Source organism: Alligator mississippiensis, chromosome 5 (assembly GCF_030867095.1).
Source record: "Alligator mississippiensis isolate rAllMis1 chromosome 5, rAllMis1, whole genome shotgun sequence".
Classification (NCBI taxonomy): domain Eukaryota; kingdom Metazoa; phylum Chordata; order Crocodylia; family Alligatoridae; genus Alligator; species Alligator mississippiensis.
Genome location: NC_081828.1, coordinates 152279186 through 152298477, shown reverse-complemented (window position 1 = coordinate 152298477; position 19292 = coordinate 152279186). Strand labels below are relative to the sequence as shown.

General features: G+C 45.2%; 1 protein-coding gene across 1 annotated transcript in view; it reads right to left on the bottom strand.

The window, feature by feature from the left end:
• TBC1D5 (TBC1 domain family member 5) overlaps nucleotides 1-19292 on the bottom strand; it is a 371763-nt gene that overhangs the window by 284030 nt on the left and 68441 nt on the right. Inside the window, exon 2 of the mRNA XM_019497895.2 lies at nucleotides 14232-14364. Coding sequence (XP_019353440.2) covers nucleotides 14232-14364 — 133 coding nt within the window. The remainder of the gene's footprint in view (nucleotides 1-14231; nucleotides 14365-19292) is intronic.

The following is a 19292-nucleotide window of genomic DNA, read 5'->3' as shown; positions in this document are numbered from 1 at the left end:
CTTCCTCTGGCTCTTGATGAAGTGGTATTGATTTGGGGCTTGCTCCTAGGTTTTGCTCCATGTAGTTTCTTGGCTGTAATCTTCATGTTGCTAACAATCAGGGAGTGGCTGGTGTCACAAATGACACTGTGGAACATGCAGGTCTTTTGCACTAAAAGTAGGTCTTTTCTCTAAACAACTACAAGGTCTAGTTGGTGCCAGTAGCCAGATTGTGGATGTCACCATGACATGTTGTGGCAATCTTTTCCAGCAAAGTATGAATTGGTAATGCAGAGCTGGGCTTAGACGCAGAATTAAAGAAGTTGTTGGCCATTTTCATTCATCTTGCCAAAGCCAAAACGTCCTAGGCAATCTGGCCATGAGTTGTTGGTTGCGCTGACTCTTGCATTGAAGTCTCCAAGGAGGAATAGTTGCTTAGTTGATGGTATTCCTTTGATGACTGGGTGCAGAATGTTGTAAAATTTATCCTTCTCTTCAGGACTAGAGTTAAGTGTTAGTGCATAAGCGCTGATGTTCACAAAACAAATGGTCATCTGAAATCTAAGTGAGATGATACGCTCTGACTTCCCAACAGTTGTTTCTATGTTTTACCAGCTTGTTCCTCACAGTGAAACTGATGCCATACAGCCAATTTTCTTCAGTGCTTTACCTTGCCAAAAGAAGGTATAATTGGCCTCTTGGATAAAACCAGCACCTGCAGGTCTTATTTCCTGGAGTCCTGCAATGTCAACATTGAGTCTGTATAGCTCATGGTCAATCAAGACCTACTTCCATATGCTGCTCATGTACTGTAGGTCTGATCGTCTGTCAAGCCAGGACACACGCTCCTGACATTCCAGCGTCCAAGCCAGAAAGTTCTTGGTTTCTCAATTTTGCCAGGTATGAGGTCTGTGTCTGCTTTTTGCCTTTTGGCCTAGCCCCATGCACCCAATGAGGCAGAGACTGTGGCAGGTCAGTACCTAACTGTCTGGGGGCTGCCCGGCATTATGGCGGGTGGTAGTTGACCAATGGAATGCAATGATTCCTCCCACCACCAAAGGTGCCTGCCTATGCAAATCAAGCGAGAGCCAATGATTTGTAACTGCCACCTTCTGTGTTGTATCCATGCTGCCAGCAAGGATGGAGTGTCCTCTCCATGTGGTGTAGCTGCAGTAGCCTGGGCAATTGTTTTGCTTCTGTATCAGCATCCCCTTCCGATTTTCACTGGTTTGGTCCAAAGAAAAGACAGAAGTTGATATGTTTGGAACCAGCTACGCTGCAGCAGAAGTTGCCAGTGCAGAGGAGGTCTTCCATCTGTCTGCCTTTCAGGGGCTCCACTCCTAGATTGGTTGCCAGCTGCAGCTGAAGAGCCCAATCTGCCCTTTGTGGATACCGTTGGCAAAAATCACTGAGTTATTATGCAAGTCTGCCTTTTGATGATGGCATTTCTTCCATCAAGGGTTCCACTACCCTCCTCAGGTGTTCATCAGCCTGAAGCTGTTGGCACTTCCCGAGGTTGCCAGGTTAATTAACTGCTGTCCAACACTCGGCTTTGACCAGTCTAGGTTGCACCGCTTATGGTCATAGTGGTAGCAGGTTTTTAATCCTGACCTGACACTAAAGCTGAATCATAATGCAGTCCTATGTACCAGCAATTAGGACATTTTCTATTATTTAAGGCAATGCAAATGCAAATAGACATTTTAGGGCATTCTGTCATTTGCATAAATTCTCCACATTTGTGAATGTTCAGCTTTGGCAAATGTGATAAGTAGTAGAACCAGCAGAAGCAACTGGTTGGGAAGATAAAATAACAAACACGATATTTTCTTACATTTAGAAATAACTTTTACTTAGATGATTTGAAACTGTTTTCTAATTTAACATGCTTTTTATATAGGAGAAGGTGGGAATACTTCCACAGTATGACAAAGGATCTAACAAAAATTTGCCTCCCAAAGGACACAACAATGAAAAGGCATTTTTTAAATGCAATCTTCATACATTTTCAAAACAACAATATAGAATACAGAATTTACAAATATTAGTGTTACCAAAGACAATGGTGATGACTAGAGAACCTATACTATATATGTTGATGAAAATTATGAAATGATTATATCATCAAATGGGTCAGCACACTGACAGTCAACCCCCTCCACACAAACTATTAAATCTTAAGGACTTCCATTTATATAGGAAAATCTTAGTATATCTTAGAGGCTGAGATTTGGAAATAACTCAGGACCTCAGACACAGGAAGCTTGGTCAGGTTACAGGAATGAAAGTATTATGCTTTCATCAGAGAGGTCAAATATAACAGTGAAACCAACCAAGAAATAAGGAAAATAGAGATGAACAAGATGAGGGAATCTCTAGAATTCAGTGACACCACAGGCAGGAGGTGGCTTCCTAAGCTACTTAGAAGTCTCTGACCACTCAAGGGTGGTGAGAAAACTGAGGCTGGGTACTGCTTGTAAGCATTCACTATTTTGTCTAGGTATGTACATTTCTTCAGTTACTCATTTCTGGAACTCCTAAAAATTCTTAGTGTCTGTTTGATTTGACTATCAAGTGTTCCTGAAGAGGTAAAATTCAGAATTCCCACACAGGCAACTCTGAGAAGGATGTGAATAATCAGGGTGCCCTAAAGTAACCAGGCCATGTGTCATTTCCATGCCCAGCAACCAAGCAGCACGTTCTAGTAGGAGGGTTCAACCCCTCACCTGCAGGCCAGATACGGACCCTGGTGTTCTGTCATCCAGCCTATAGAGATCCTCATGGGTCTGGAAACTTGGTGGCAGGGAAGTAGTCTACTTCTATGCTGCCAAATTTCTGGACCCGTGGGGACACCCAGGCTTGCACTAGTTCCAGAATGCAGGGCTGGGTGGGGGCAGGACCAGGCCCCAGGGCCCAATCCCATTATGCGGGACCTGACCTTCCCCACACTGTACAATAGGTCAAGGTGGTGGGTGTCCAGCAGCGGAAACTGTACTGGGGCTATGTATTAACAGTGAACATATGTTCATCTCCATACTGTGTTGGGTCATGCTGTATCCAGATGCACACTTGCAAAGCATGCCCCACCTGCTGCCCCCACTCTACAGATGGCTAGTCCTGAAAGAGAAGTACTGTAGCTGTCTTAGAGCAACTCTAAGAATGTGCCTATAAGAGATATGCTCAGGCCTATTCTCAGTAGGCTCCGAAGTCTTATTTCACATTGAGAGTGAGCAGACAAGCCATGCTTGAAGGCAGTGCTCCAGGGCCCAGCACAGAGACAGTGTAGACAGGCCCAAAACTTCATGTGTCCCCCATGTGGATGAATCTCAGCACACCCTCTCAGGGCGCATTCACACATGCAGGCACATGCACTTGCAGCAGCTCAAATGGGAGCAGCACAAATCTGAGTCAGAGATTTTTGCCTTGGCATGTGTGCCTGGACATGCACTTCAGCGTGGGGCAAGTTGTATCACTTGGGGCAAAATAACTCTACCCATTTGCTCCCAGATCTGAAGCCAGGGGAGCCAGAGCCTGGGGCCAGCACCTGTGTTGGTCCCAGCAGTATAAAAAGCTGCCCTATCAAGCAACTCAAGGCTACTCACTCTTGGGACCTTCTGGAGCCCAGCCAACTGGTATCTGGGGACACTAGCCCCCTCGTGCCAACTGGACTGCTGCAGCAGCCCTGAGAGTTCCCTGCACCCTCTGCCCCAGGCGTGGGTAAAATGTGGCCCGGGGGCCAGATGCAGCCCACCAGTCTATTCTATCCAGCCCACAGGGCCCCTAAAAAATTTAGAAAATTAATATTTATCTGCCCCTGGCTGCCTATCATGCAGACCTTGATGGCTCGCCAAAACTCAGTAAGCGGCTCTCTACCCAAAATAATTGCCCACCCCTGCTCTACCCACTGCAGCAGTCTGGCAGTTGGGGCTCCTGCCTGGCTATAACCAGCTGCCACCTGCGACAGCATGTGGCCCCAAACCTCCGCACCTGCCAGACCCAGATGGGGACTGCATGGCTACAGTAGAGGCTGCACCTGCTGCGCCAGCTGCCAGTGGACTGTGGCTGTACAGTTGGCCTTTGTGTGGCAATACTGCCACGTGTGCTGCCACCCTGCCATCTCAGCAGCTATCGCCAGGAAGATGTGCTCTGTCAAACATGTCCTCCTGGCTCCAAGCGGCCAGGTGGTCAGCTGGATCCCGGGTGACAGCCCTGAGCAGGCACCTCTGCCTCGGTCCTGCCACTTGCCTCACTAGCAGGAATTCTGGTGTTTCCTATTTAAAAACTACAAAATAACTGATAAAAAAAGTCCAAATTCACTCATTAAAATATCCCAGAAATCCATATTCTTCCACAATTAAAACAAAAGACCACTATATAGATATCTATATCTAATCTCTCTCTCTCTCTCCATCTATCTATATCTATATATACCACACACACAAACAAATTGCCTACCAAGCATGATGGGAAGGGGGGGCGGGCAGGGACAGAGGTCTGTGTCACCCCCCCAACCTTGGGTCACGTCCACACGTCCACCTTCTCTCCCTTCCTTCCCGCTCTGCCTCAGGTCTAGCCCCGCTCCCTTCCTTCCCCCACCTGCCACTTCAGGCCCCAGCTCATTCCCCCCCCCAACCCCCAACACTTTGGGTCTGGGCCCACTCCTCCCCATCGTTTCAGTCTGGTCCACCCCTGCTACTTCGGGTATGGGCCCATGCGCCCCCCACACTCCCTGCTGTTCAACCCTGCGCTGCTGCTGCCGCCTCCCAGGAACAGGGAAGGGGAAGGGAAGCTTGCACACAGTGGCAGCGGCGGTGGTTGGTGGCTGGCGCTGGTCAGAAGCGGCCAGCAGGTGGCTGCAGTGACAGTAGCAGGCAGCTGCAGCTGGCAGGCAGCCACGCGCTGCCATCAGTAAGGCCCCTGCCCCTTCCCACTCCCCTTCCTCGCTGCCTCCCCCTCCCTGCCAGCTGTTGTGGGGGGGGGGGCTGCTCTGGCCCCCGACTCCAAGGAGCATATGTCTGGGCAGAGCACTCTGACTGGCTGCCAAGACAACCAGTCAGAGTACAACTAAAGCATTATGGAGAGACAGACAGACTAAGGTTTAGCTGTGCACTAGCGGGCTAGGCCAGGTCCATTCAGCATGGACAAAGCCTGGGTCACAGGGCAGCGTTGCTGCTGGCTGTGCCTGCAGCCAGGCCACAGCCACACTGGCTGCTGCCAGTGCTGTGGGAGGCAGGTGGGGGGCAGGCATGCAGCAGCCCCCTCTCAACCCCATCCACAAGCCCACCCACAGACCGCACCTCCCCCCCACCATTCCCCACTCCCAAATCCCCCCGCCACCCCACATGCTGCACCAATCCCTCCACCACTCCTCACACCCATAAACCCCCCACCTCAACGTCCCTAGTTACCCATGACAGTGCCCAGGTCCTGGTCACGTGGGATCTTTGCCATGCTTCTGCTTGCCCCAACATGCTAAGGGTTCATGCCCCATGTGCTGGGGCAGCAGGACCACCATAGAGATGCTCTGGCCAGAAACCCAAGCATCTCTCTAGAGGACGGGCTCCCGGGTTACCTCAGGGCACATTTGGGGACTGTGCCCTGCCCCAGATATCCAGGTATCAAATTTTTCAGCCCTTACTGAGAATGTTTTTGGGGGTTTTTTTTTTGTTTCCAGTGTGCCTCTTGCCACATCTCAAACTGCTTTGAGATGTGGCAAGAGGCACGTGTGGGCTTGTCTGGACGTGCCCTCAGAGTCCAAGAAGAGTCTGAGAATTTTATTTCCTCTGCCAAATTTGATGCTCTTTCTGTTCCCTGCTCCTGAGCCATCTTTACTTTTCCTGATTTGCTGCATGCCATCTGTTGTACACATCCCCCAGATTGTCCACTCCTGGTTTAGGTCATGGTAGATTTGAATAAGAGTCCATTATTACTGACCTCTGCTCTGTCTAGGATTGTTTGGAACTAGCCACTTTGTGTCCATGCAAATGGTCCAATATGATGTAGTACTGCTTTCTCAGCAGCCTAGATCATAGGTAATACCAAATAGATAATGAAAGCACAGTTAGCAGCCTATGATAAAAATTCAAGTATACATGTTTTTTCTATCTAAGGTTGATTCTTACTTTACCTTAGCAATATTAAGGATCAAAAAGTGTGGAGTGCTAAGTACAAAATGAGCAGCTGAACAGTCTTTGACTGTGTTCAATTTGGCCACATCTTACAGTAGCTACTTTTGTCTTTCCAGCTATCTCAATCTATTCCTCTCTCACCAACAACTCCTTAAAAAAAATCATCCATAACCCATTAAAAGTTTCTCCTTTCCTTTTATTAGGAACAAAGAGCATATTACAATTTTCTGTGAAGAATGCTATTAAGTAATAGCTTGTACACTAATTAAAGCAAATGTAATTGTGAGAACACACTGACATTGTTAAAGTAAATTACCCAATTCGTTAATAGTTTCATTTCAAGTGACCTTAATTGTATTAATTGTGATATTGAGCAAATTAAATTGAAGAGCATTAAATATACTGTTCCAGTTTGTCCTCAGAGGATCAACTTCCCCATTACATTAACGAAGGAATACAGTCTACTGTATTCTTCAAAATATTCACTACCATATGACAACTGATATACGTTAGATTACAAATATATCATAGCTCTGAAATGGTTAAAGCTACCCTGAGTTTTACTGCTGCTTTGCAATTTAAACATTAAGAACTTGGGGAAAAAAACAAAAACTGTTAGATATATGAAAGAAGTCAGATGCAAAAGAGCACAGATTCTGAAATTTCTTCTCTCTCAGGTTTATTAAGTCTTTGCTGGAGAAAAATGGGAACGTTTAATAAACCCAGATTTCCTCCGACAGAGTGCAAATGCATTTAAAATATTTTATACTTCAGAGAAAATTATTCCAATAGGCTCCTGGAATGAAAAAAAAAATAAAAAAAATCACTAGACCACAAGAAAGTTTCAAAAACAGGAAAAGTAGAAAGGTAACACATGCCCACATATACTGCTTTGTAACAGAGGCAATGATAGGGTTTTTATTTTAATATAAGTTGGAATAAATCACCAGAACAAGACAGATATGTTTGAAAATTGAACTTTATTAAAATAAAGTTTGGGTCTAACATTTGACCTTTTAGATTTAAAGTGTCAGAGCCCAAGCCCTAGTTTTTTCCCCCCAAATATTAAAAAGACACTTAGAAAAGTAAATCTGAAGTAATGTGATGTTAAGTTTTTCTGTCATACAAAAGATCACACTTTGGAAGTAACTTAGATAATTTATCTTTAGGTTTGAAAGCTTGAAACAGACAATTCATTTAAGATCTGGTGAAAGAAGGGACCAGGCATATATATAAGCTGCTCCAGAACACTCATTCTTATTTCATCTCCTGGAGGTATGCAATCAACCCAGTTCCTTAAATACAGGATGAGAAAAAGCATACATTGCAAAGACAGGATACAGAGGAGGCAGTTGCATGTATATGAGTAAAGGGATCAATGAAACTCTTAGACTGCGTAACTGTGAAAAGTTCAAGGACTGGCAAGAGTAGAACTGAGGTTCTGTATTGTGAGGAAGACTTTCAGCCTGCTCCCTTGAGTTTTAACATATAATGTGCTTTATCACCTCTACATTTTAAGTTAACCTGTGTAGAAAACCATTTTTTTCCTAACCTTCTCCTAACAAGGTTTTTTTTTTTTAATTTATCTTCGAAAATGATAGGGTAAAACAATATCTCCAAAGTATATGCACTCCTATTGAAAGAGAATGACCCGAACATGCTTTGATTCTTGGGGAAGAAATGTTCTAGATTTTTCTTTAAAAACTTATTTACTAGTAAGAAGAAGTGAAACTGAATTCATTGCGATTTTACACCAAGGTTGGGCAAACTTCCCTCCAGCCCATGGAACCTCTTCAAAACCCAGGTAATGGCAGCTCCTTCTCTAAAAGCCTCGAGCAGCAGCTGGCGGCACCAGCTGCAGGCTGCAGCACCTCAGGCTGTTTACTTGGGTTCTGGCTGCGAGGCAACTGACCCTGACCTCAGCCTGACGCAGCTGGCCTCGCCCCGCCCCTGGCTCAGGCCAGGTTTGCAGCTTGAGAGGGGCGGGGGGGCTGGGCCAGAACCAGTGGTGCTGGTGAGGGGAAGGAACGTCTGGGCTAGCTTCTGCCTCCTCACGGGACTAGAAAGGGCCCTGCCCTGCAGGTAAGCCCAGGAAAGCAGCTGTTAGGCAGGCTTTCCCCATACCATGCCACTTGGGCTGTGCAGAGTCGGGCTGGGCTGCAGCTCTGGCCCAGTCAGCACCAGGGAGGAGAGGTGGTGGCAGAGCTGTATGCCGCTCGGGATGGGACGAGCCTGGCTGGAGCGGCAGGGGTTCAGCTGCACTTTTCCCCTACCTGTGCCAGTCGGTCCCGAGCAGAGCACGACTCCGCTGCCGTCTCTGCTGGCTGGCGCCGACCCAGCCGGGTTCGTCCTGTCCCCAGCAGCATGTGGGAAGCCAGCTTCAGTTGCATGCTGCTCCAGATGGGATGGGATAGGCCCAGCCGGGTCGGCACCAGCTAGGAAAAGCGGCATGCAGCTAAAGCTGGTTTCCCACATGCTGCTGGGGACAGGAGGAGCCTGGCCGGGTAGGGGGGAGCCTAGCCGGGAATGGGGAAAGTGCAGCTGAGCCTCTACCACTCTGGCCAGGCTTGTCCCATCCTGAGTGGGACACAGCTTTGCCGCTTCTGCTGGCCGGTGCAAACCCAGCTGGGTTCGTCCCGTCCCCAGTAACGTGGCAAACCGACTTCAGCTGCATGCTGCTTTTCCTGGCCAGTGCCAACCCAGCTGAGCTTGTCCCATCTGGAGCAGCATGCGGCTGAAGCCAGCTTCCCATGTGCTGCTGGGGACAGGATGAACCCAGCCAGGTTGGCACCGGTCAGCAGAAGTGGCGGCAGAGCTGTACGCCGTTCGGGACTGACCGGCGCAGGTAGGGGAAAAGTGCAGTTGAGCCCTTGCCACTCCGGCCGGGCTTGTCTGGTCCCCAGCAGCATGTGAAAAGCCAGTTTCAGCTGCATGCTGCTTTTCCTGGCCGGTGCCAACCCGGCTGGGCCTGTCCCATCTGGAGCAGCATGTGGCTGAAGCTGGCTTCCCCATGTGCTGCTGGGGACGGGGTGATCCCAACTGGGTCAGCACTGGCCAACAGAAGCGGCTGTGGAGCCTCCTGCCTTTTGGGACCAGCTGGCGCAGGAAGGGGGAAAGTGCAGCAGCACATGGAGAAGCCGCCACTTGATATGGGACAGGATGGGCCGGCTGGGCTGCACCGGGGAGGGAAAGCTGCAGCTGAGCCTCTTGCAGCTAGGGACGAGAGGGGTCCTACAGCACTAGAGGGGGCTGTGCTGGTGAGGGGACCTGGGCCTGGGCTGGCTTCTGCTGTGCCACAGGGGGTGGGCTGGGATGGGTCAGGACCAGGTCATGCTGGAACCAGCGATGGGTCGGGGGTTTGGCCAGCTTTTCATGCCTGGGGTGTGATGCGGTAGGCTGGGTCATTGCTTGTGGAAGGGGTCTGGTGACCAATACTGGTCAGGGGAAGGAAAACTGGGCTACGTTCTGCTGTCCTGAAGGTAAGGAGGGGCTGAGCCAGGTTCTGTCTGGAAGGGCAGGTTGAGCTGATTTATGCTGTACTGTGGGGTGCCAGCTCCTGCCTTGCAGCTAGGAACCCTTGCTGAGAGGGAATAGGTCTGGCCATGAGGTTCTGACCTTGCAGCTGGGAATCAGGTGCTGCCAGGGTGGCCCTAGCTGGCTCCTTGCCCCACATGTAGGTCCAGGCTTGCAGCTGGCAACTGCCTGCTGCAGCCAAAACAGGACAGGCAGGGCTGGCTCCTTGCTGTGCTATGTAGGTCTGGGCTTTGTAGTCAGGAACTACTTGCCATTGGGGCCATGGGCAGTCAAGGGGTACACATTCTGATGTCAGGGATCATGTAATGAGGGTAGGGGATTCTGGGACAGATATGGCGAGCAGGGCAGTTTCCTGTTGGGTGGGTGGGTCTTATGACACAGACCATATGACAGGGTATAACTTTCAGTTTCAAGGCCACCTCTCCAAAAGGAGTACTTCCAGGGGCAAGGGGAGGGACTTCCAGTGGCAAAGGTCAGGGTTTAAGGGGCGGGACTTCTGGTCCCAAGACGGCAACCAGGGGACAGGGCAACTGTGAAGGGGCAGGGCTACCTATGCCACCCTCAACAGATCACTAAAACTCATCAAGCAGCCCTCCGCCTGAAATAATCGCCTGCCCCTGGTTTACATGAACATAGCGAGATGCATAATCCTACTTATTCAACAAACACTAGGTCAAGAAAGAACAGATTCCAGCTGTCCCACTACTTAAGTGATAAAGATGATGGAAGAAGCACTTCTACATCTGTATATGTTTTCCTTGCCGCTGACTGGCAGACAATGGGCGATCCTCTTGGCCAATTAGCAGTGAGGGACGGGGGGAAGCCGCCATCTTTGCTGCCCCTTTCATGCTGGTGGGCTGCGAGGCTGGGCTGCAGTGGCCCTGAGGACTGCTGACTCCCATTAGCCAGTGTTTTATTTTTAGTAAGCTTTTTCCTAACAATTCTGTTCCCAAATCATACCAATCGCCATTTTCACGAGGTTCGCAGGAATCACTTTTTTTCATTTTCTGTGAAAAACATGAAAATCGCAAATAGGGTAGATCCCTATATATATGAGAATCAAGATTTCTACAAAGTAGTAGTAGTAGTAGTAGTAGTATAATCACCTAAAGATCCTACAGCTCTTTAAAAAACAAAACCAACAATAAACGCTTTCCTTTTACTGGTTTATTCATGCCTTGAATATTGTAACTTACTAATAAGCATGCACTTGATACATTTTATTATGATTCAAGGCCCCAACATCCTATCCTTACGATTTTTTATGGCTTACTTTTTTCCCTCTCAAATTAAAAATCAAGCAAGGTGATTAAAGAAAATATATTTTATATACATCATGCCACAAATTTAATATTTTTGCATCTTCTCAAACCTGGTTTCTTTTCTTTGGTTTTTTAATTGCCGAGATATAAACGGTGAAAATACATTTACCAATGATCTGCCTTATTTGTCTTTTCTCAGCTCTATGAGAACTTCTACCATTTAGCCTCTAAGACAATACTCTAACCACGTATCACAGCTCTAAAGAACAACACAGATCGCCTGATATTTCATAATATTGTACAGGGCACCTCTAAAGCTATGCTGCACCTCTTGTCAATTTCTGTAATACCCAAACAAGATGCCTAAAAAAGTTCTTCAGTGATATTTTTATTATTAATCTTATAAATAAGTATTAAGTAAACCATATACCTGGGTTCATCTTCTGTTATAATTGGGCCTATACATTATTATTAAATATAATATTGATAACCAGTAGTATAGTAAAGCAGTAAAACAGCAAATGGAGAAATCATTTCTCCATTTTGGGATCTATTAGCAGTACAACATAAAAATCAGTGATAAAAAATGGGTTCAAAAAGTGACGTGGATAATTACACCTGAGGACAGAATGCATTTGTAGGATAATTTAAAAACTTTCATTGAAAAAGTATTTGTTTCATAGATTTCAGGACCTATAGTTACTACTACAGTCATCTAGTCTGGTCCCTTATATAATAATAGCCATAAAGTTTCATAAAGCGAATCCTGTATCAAGTCCATAATTTCTGGTTGATTTCTAAGATGAAATTTCAAAATATTTTTGGGAGAACAATTAACCATTGGAATAACTAAACCTCACAACGCTATTTCTTGATTAATTCCTATTCTGAATTCATCTGGTGACACTTCCCATTCATGAGATGCTATATTTTTTCTACTATATTAAAACACCTTCTACCTATTCAGGAAAGTGTCAAGCTTGTGTCACACCAAAAGTACTCTGGTATTTTTAAGCAAAACTTTCAATTCTTCCTTTGAAAACAAGTGTACATATGATACATTCACATATTGTACAGATATGACACATCAATTACTGTAAAAACATTTCTGGTTGAGGGGGGGAATACAGAAATTTTAATGAAAAAATGGCAATCTGGATGAACGGTAATGTTTTGTGAGAAGTCTCCATTCAATATCTGACACATTCTAGGAGTCCAAATGCTTACTTTGGAAGCAATGCTTGCCTCCTTAAAATTAACTTTCAAGTGAGATTGGGTGAGCAAGGAAAACTGCATGCTTTGATATCCAAGATTACACCTCCCCCACCCCTAAAAATACTTAAAATTAAATAAAACGTCAAAGATTGATGCTGGATACATATGGTACCAAATTAAAATGCAGTATGTGTTTCACAGTAAAAAACACTATGAAGATGAAATAGATGCTTTATATAAAATATTTACATAGATTGAACGTAAAAAATGTACCATAGTTGGTAACCTTTATGACTTGGGGAACCATGTATTTACATATCCTTATCTTTGCATGTGCGTATGTGTGTGTTGTGTATATATTTTTAACAGTTGACAGCTGTTTTAGAGCATACAGAGATGCCAAGCTGAATGAGGGTCTTGATTACTTCAAGATTAGCTATCTAAAGTTTCTATTCATTTTAAGTGTTGTTAGTGCGAAGAGTCATTAGTCACTTCCTTGTCTCATAGAACATCAGCATACATTTACATTGTTAATGAACATTTGGGGTAAATGAATTAATGGCACTTTTAAACATCAATTCAATACTAATAACTTTGTATGTCATAGAAATGTTAAGGTTGGGATAAAAAATGAAAAGCCTTTTCAGTCAAGGTAACTAATCACTCCTGGGCACAATAAAGGGTAAAATTAATTAAAAGTGTTTTTGTAACAGGGTAAAAATTTTGATTTGTCTCGAAACAGAGCCGGGAGAAACATACAGATTTTTTTTTTTAAATTACAAAATTGCAAGCTTCTTGTTTATTAGTGTTCACTAGAAACCAACCCAATGTAAATCACAAATATTTAAAAGCGGAAGCATTTCTGTTGAGATTTTTTACAAACCATTATCCCAAATTTCTGAAAATGTATACAGAAAATGTATTTGCTTTATCAAACTAAGACAGCTCTTTACCTTTTAGAGATCAAATCTAAAAGAAGAGAAAGTCACCTAGAAAAATTACAATATTTACAACCTGTTTTAAAAAAAATGCTTTCCTTAAGATATCTGTTCTGGTTTTCTTACCTTGAAAATGCTTCACAATGTAATCAAGGAGAAAATGGAACAATGAAGTTGCATGCACGTGTTATAGGGCAACATTTAAGTTATTTATAAAATGAAAATGATTGAAACTTGATTTAAGCAAAAATTTACATTTTTCCCTTTTTAATATACGTTATTATCTAGAAGATTTATACCTAAATGCACAAACGGAGAATGGCTGATTTGGGTGAGGCACTCAGGAACATGACAAAGTTGTTTCAACTCTGTAATTTAAAATAAATTTTTTATTGTGCACTCCTGGTACATGGGTTCATTGACTGGAAAATTACAGGTAGTTAAGGTGTCATTGTATATAACTGAGTACTTGAGAAATGTTTTCATGACAAGGATGAGGTTTCAAGCATCTTGTTAAGCTTATCACTTCCTTCTAACCAACTATATTGTCACTACTAGCAAATAAGTAAAAAGGACAAGTAACACAGACAAGTACTTGCATTAGGCAAGCAATTTGTTCTCACTGTTCATACAGGTAGTTTGAAAACTGCCTTTAATTGATCTTAGGTTACAGAGTAATTTCCATTTTTAATCCCGTCTATTCAATCTCAGGTCTCAAGTTCTTATTTATGGTAATATTAACTGTTCAAAATGAAAAGGAAATGGGGGAAATAAGTCTTTATTGGCATTTAAAAAAAAAATTACCATAGGGAAGAAGGGAAAAAAACCCCCAAACCTTAAAGCAATGCAAACTAGCCAAAAAAGCCTATCTTTGAAACAGTTGCAACAAAAAGCCATGTTTCATTTCAATATTCTTTGCAGAAGACACTGTTTGGTTTATGATTAAAAAAGAATGACAGCACATTAAACATTTGGCTAATGTTTCAGTTTAATTGAAAGTCGACTTTTCGTGGTTTTCATTAGTGTCAGAGTGCTGTACACACACTTTGTGAAATGTTCTTTAAGTTGCCCAGCTCAACTTCATTGAGAGAATTAAACAAATTATGACAGGCATAGCTATCATGAGACACTTATGCAAGATTTCCAAGCACAAAGTACAGAAGTACAAAACTCACCTTCATCAGGCTTATTTAAATAACTCTGCAAGGGATCAATGCCTATTTCTTGTTCCTCTGCCTGCAAGGGATGACTGGTTTCAGATATGGAATGATACATACTGGCAACAGCAATTCCACTAAGTACACTTATCTGTGAAAGAAAAACAGAGAAGGAATGAATACAGAAATGTTTCTTCCATTGCTTTATAATAAGCAAAGTCAAATAATACCGTAAATACTCCTAACATTCTACTTGTTTCCAAGCATAACATAACCAGACATGATGAACTGTTCTATAAAAATGTTAAAAATGAACTCCACATAGTTAAAGTTCTTGCTTTAGTATTCTTCAGATGCAATTATTTTTTATATATTATTTTAACATCTAGGGCTAAGATCAGAAATTCAAAAAGCTGAACCCTGAATTGATTCAACTTTTGCAGGTTAATCTAACCTGCCTAGATTGAATCAGTTTGCAATCGTACAGACATTCCCTCTGGACTGAGGAAATGCAGGCACATTCCTGCAGAGTTGCTCAAGCCAGGAGCTGGGGGTTGCTAGAGCATGCCCTCAGCTGCAGAAAAGCTGTGATGGGGGTGGAGGGCATGCCAGCCTGGGCAGTAGCCTGGACTGAACTGGCCAGCGAGGGCATTTAATTCCCTTTTCCCTGTCCCACCGGCAGGGACCCGAGCTGGAGTCCACCAGGCACTCCCGCCTCACTGCTGCAGTGGTAGGGCCAGGTGTGGCCAAACGCCAGCTGGCTTGGCCCCCTGAGGCAGAGAGGGGGATTATTACCCCCACTGCCCTACTCAATTCCCTGCTTGGGGCAAGCAGCGGAATAAGCCCTCTCCTGCCCCCTCCACTGGAAGCCAGAGGGAGAGAGAAATAACCCCCACCCTGCCCCTCCACCTAAGGGACCCTGCCAGTTGGCTTCTGGCCACACCCCCACCTGGCCACTAGAGCAGCAAAGGGACAGGATCTTTGATGGGGGCAGTAGCCCCTGTCACGGTGTCTGGGAAGTGCAAACCTCTTCCTAGCAGGGGTCTGCGCTGTGAGGTGGACATTTCCCTGCTGGGAAGGGGCTGGTGTTCTGGGACTGCATTCATTCAATGAAACTTAAGTTTATTGAGAGGAGCAAGCATACATTTTAGGATTGATACATTTTGGATTCAGAAGTCACCTCTCTCACATACATGTTTCTTTTAATAAAGGACGTATGGTGCTGGTCAGATTTTTATACCTGCAGTTTGCTAGTAACAAACAGACTCCTAAATTAAAGTGGACCTTGGATCTTTGCATTTTTTCCTATTTTATGCACCATGTGTCTATCATTTCTCAGGTTATGTTAAAGAAAGTAAAAAAAAACAACTCCATAAAATTGCATGGGTAACACTGAATTGGCTCTCACACTGGTTAATATTTATACACCTATTATTAACTCAAGACCAGAAAGTGACCAATTAATGTATGTACATGAGCTCACCATAGACTTTCTGGTGGAATTTGTCATAATTGTACAAAATAACTTAAATTCTAAAATGTGTTTATTATTGATTAGTATTTAACCACCCTGGCCACACTTCACTCTTTTGGCCACAGTACAACACAGAAGGAGATTATTTGAGACTAGCTGATCCTAAAATGATAAATGAATGAAAACTTGAAAGAATTAAACAGGAAAACTATCAAAAAATCTTTACAAAGATTTTTGTAACTGTTTCCATTGCTAAAATTTTAGCTACTCACTCGTTTCTCTCTGCTACACTGCTGTAATTGCTTTTCTATTGACCTTTTGGATTCTTCTTTACAAAAATTATATGCTTTAGAGTTGTACTGCTAGAATTTTACTTTTATGGCCCTTCAGACATAGCTTCTCTATTTGTGCAATTACAGTGAATAACTTCCAAATTAAGAATCAGATGCAAAGTAATCTTACTGGCCTTTATAATTTTAATAACCTTCTCTTAGAGAAATGTGTTTCAGATTCTTACTAGCTATTTGTACTGTATCTACATGCTACAAAGCAAGGATTCTGCTCCAGTGGGTTATGTTTCTAATCTCCTTTCATATCTCTCTAGTCGTTTCCTTTATCACTACCCAACTACCATGCTTTTTGAACCACAGGCTTGCATTTGGCAGCTTAATTTAAAAGATTCTCAAATATCCCTGTAAACAACTAAAGTGATTTATTTTTCACATTTACTCTTACAATAGATTTCCCTGTTTATTTGTTATTATTGGTATTGGCAACTCTTTGTTGTCCAATCAATTTTCTTAATAGTTTATACTTTAATTCTTTCAAGTTCCTCTAACAAACTGCAAAAGAAAAAAATACTATTAAACTATTATGATTATCCATGGGATCTCGCTTTGAGAAAGATTAATTCTTTATAGACCTATGGTTGATTTGTAATGGCCTACAACATAGTGTTTCTGTTAAATAAGGTGTAATTTAACAGCATTTTCATGGTGGAACATTAAGAGGTTTAGAAAAAGTATTTGAAAATTTATAGTCTTCAGGACAGTAAAATAAAATCCTATCATCACAGCTTTGGCCAAATGTGGTCCCCACATTTTCTGCATCTCAAGTTATTTTTAGGATTGCAAGCAAGCTTGGCCTGCAGCAGCAATTTCATAGAGCTCCAGTCTGATTCTTATTTTACTTTTTAAGCACATATTGAAAAATAAGGAACGTGATACCTTAAACATATCTACACAATATAAAGTGCTCAGGATCTGGAAGATCCTGATCTCAGGATCATAGTTTGAACCCAGCTCCAGAGAGAGAGACACGGGCAGAAGTTCATCGTGCTCCAGTTGAGCCTGGAACCCTTAGAACCCCCAGTACACAACTAGCAGACCCAGACCCAGACCCCCAGTGCTGCCGGGAGGGAGGTGGGGCCCCGTGGTGGGTGGGTGCTAGGCAGCTAAGAAAAGGCGAGGAGTGTCATGCCCCCCTCCCCCCCCAGGCTCCTACTTGGCCCAGCCCCCAAGTAGGGGCTCCAGCTCAGTTCTCCCCACCCATAGTGAGGGACTAGGAGAAGGGTGGGTACTTACGTGCCCCCTTCTCCAGCAGGACAGGGACAGTGACCCCCAGCTGCTGAGAGCGGCGCGGCGTCAGCAGGAGGCCCTACTGTGGATGTGGAGGAGTTTAAAAGGGCCTGCCAATGGCAGAAGCCATAGTTTGTACCCAGCTCCAGAGAGAAATGCATGGGCAGAAGCCCATCACACCCCTGTTGAGCCCGGGACTCCTAGGACCCACAACACACACCAATGCATACTCCCAGTGCTGTTGGAATGTAGGTGTGGCCTATGGCGGGTGGGTGCTAGGGAGCTGAAAGAAGCGGAGGATGGTCATGCCTCCATCTGACTCCTACCTGACCCAGCTCCCTAGGGACCATGTGACTGAAGCCTCGTGAAAAGAGCGCGCAAACAAGTGCACTCCAGGCCTGACACACAATTTAGCATGGGAGTGCACACAGGAGGGTTAGCAGGTTGGGCATGAGGCTCTAGGCAACAAGCCTCAAGAGAAAGGTCAGCACAGTAGTAGCACTGTCTACTACCTGTGCAATAGTGGTGGGGGGACACATCATACCCCAAAATTCACTGCGGCTCGACCCCCCTGCTCTGGTACCACTGAGGTCTCCAGCCAGACGGAGCCTATGGTTCTGGCCTCTATCCAAACGGAGCCTGCGGTCCCTGCCCACGCCCAGGAAGAACCGATGGCCCCAGCCTCCACCTAGACGGAGCCCCAGGCTGTGGAGGCTGCTGAGCACGTATGCAGGCAGCTGGGTTTAAGAGCACTGACACCTTCTCTTGTGGGGTGTGCTTAAAGGTGGAGGCCCTCAAGTGCTAGATTAGGGAGCTCTAGGCAGCAGTACAGAGGTTGCACACCTTAGGGAGGTAGAACAAGAACTGGACGCCTACTACGAGGCTCTCCACCAGAAGAACTAAGTGGAAAGAGTAAGGAGGGTGGAGAACACTAGAGCAGAAATGAAGAGCCACCATGAAGTCCAGTCAGGGGTTGTCTAGACGAAGGTAGTCTCTGGCCCAGGGAGGCACTGCACCAGGGTTACCACTCCCCTGGAGCTGCGCAACTGATTCAAACCCCTTACTTCGCTAGAGCCAGCCAAGCCGCTGGCTACACCATGTGAGGATGGAGTGCCACCAGTAACCACACCCAGGAGAAGGCACAGAGTAACTGTGGTGGGTGACTCCCTCTTGAGGGGGACAGAGGGAGCAATCTGTCGCTCTGACCCCTTAGCCCAAGAGGTCTGCTGCCTCCAAGAGGCTCAGGTCCAGGATGTAACTGAGAGGATCCCCAAACTCATCCGGCCGACCATCACCTTATGCTATTCATCCACGTGGGCATGAATGACAGCTCAGAACAATCCCGGCTGGGTCATGAGTGACTACAGTGCTCTGGAGGCTGGGCTCAAGGGTCTGGGGGGCACAGGTAGCTTTTTCCTTGATCCTCCCAGTTACGGGTCATGGGCATCAGAGAGAAAGGTGCATCGAAGAGGTTAACAGAAGACTCCAGCGATGGTGCCCTCGCGAGGGGTTCAGCTTCTTCAACCATGGTCCACACTTTAGGGAGAGAGGCAGTAGCTTGTTGGGAAGGGATAGCCTCCACCTCACCCTCAAAGGGAAGAAACTCTTCTTGGCCAGAATGGCTGACCTATTTGACAAGGCTTTAAACTAGGACTGCTGGGGGACCGATGGTCAATTAACAGTTCAAGCCCAGGTCATAACAACCGTAGTACTAACAGGTTAGGTAGCCCAAGGGAACCTATTCTGACGACATCCCAAGGAAAGGTCACATCCCAGTGCAAAGGCAGTCCAGGGTGTCCCATGGCAGGCTCACCTACCTGTACACAAACACCAGGAGTTTGGGAAAGAAGCAAGAGGAACTGGCCCTTCTCCTGAGCAAGAAAGATTATGATCTTGTAAGGATAATGGAGACCTGATGGAAATCCACATACAACTGGTCCACAGGTATAGAGGGCTATATCTTGTACAGGAGAAATGGTGTTGGGAAGAGGGGTAGCTCTCTACATGAAGGAGCATACATTTCCCTTC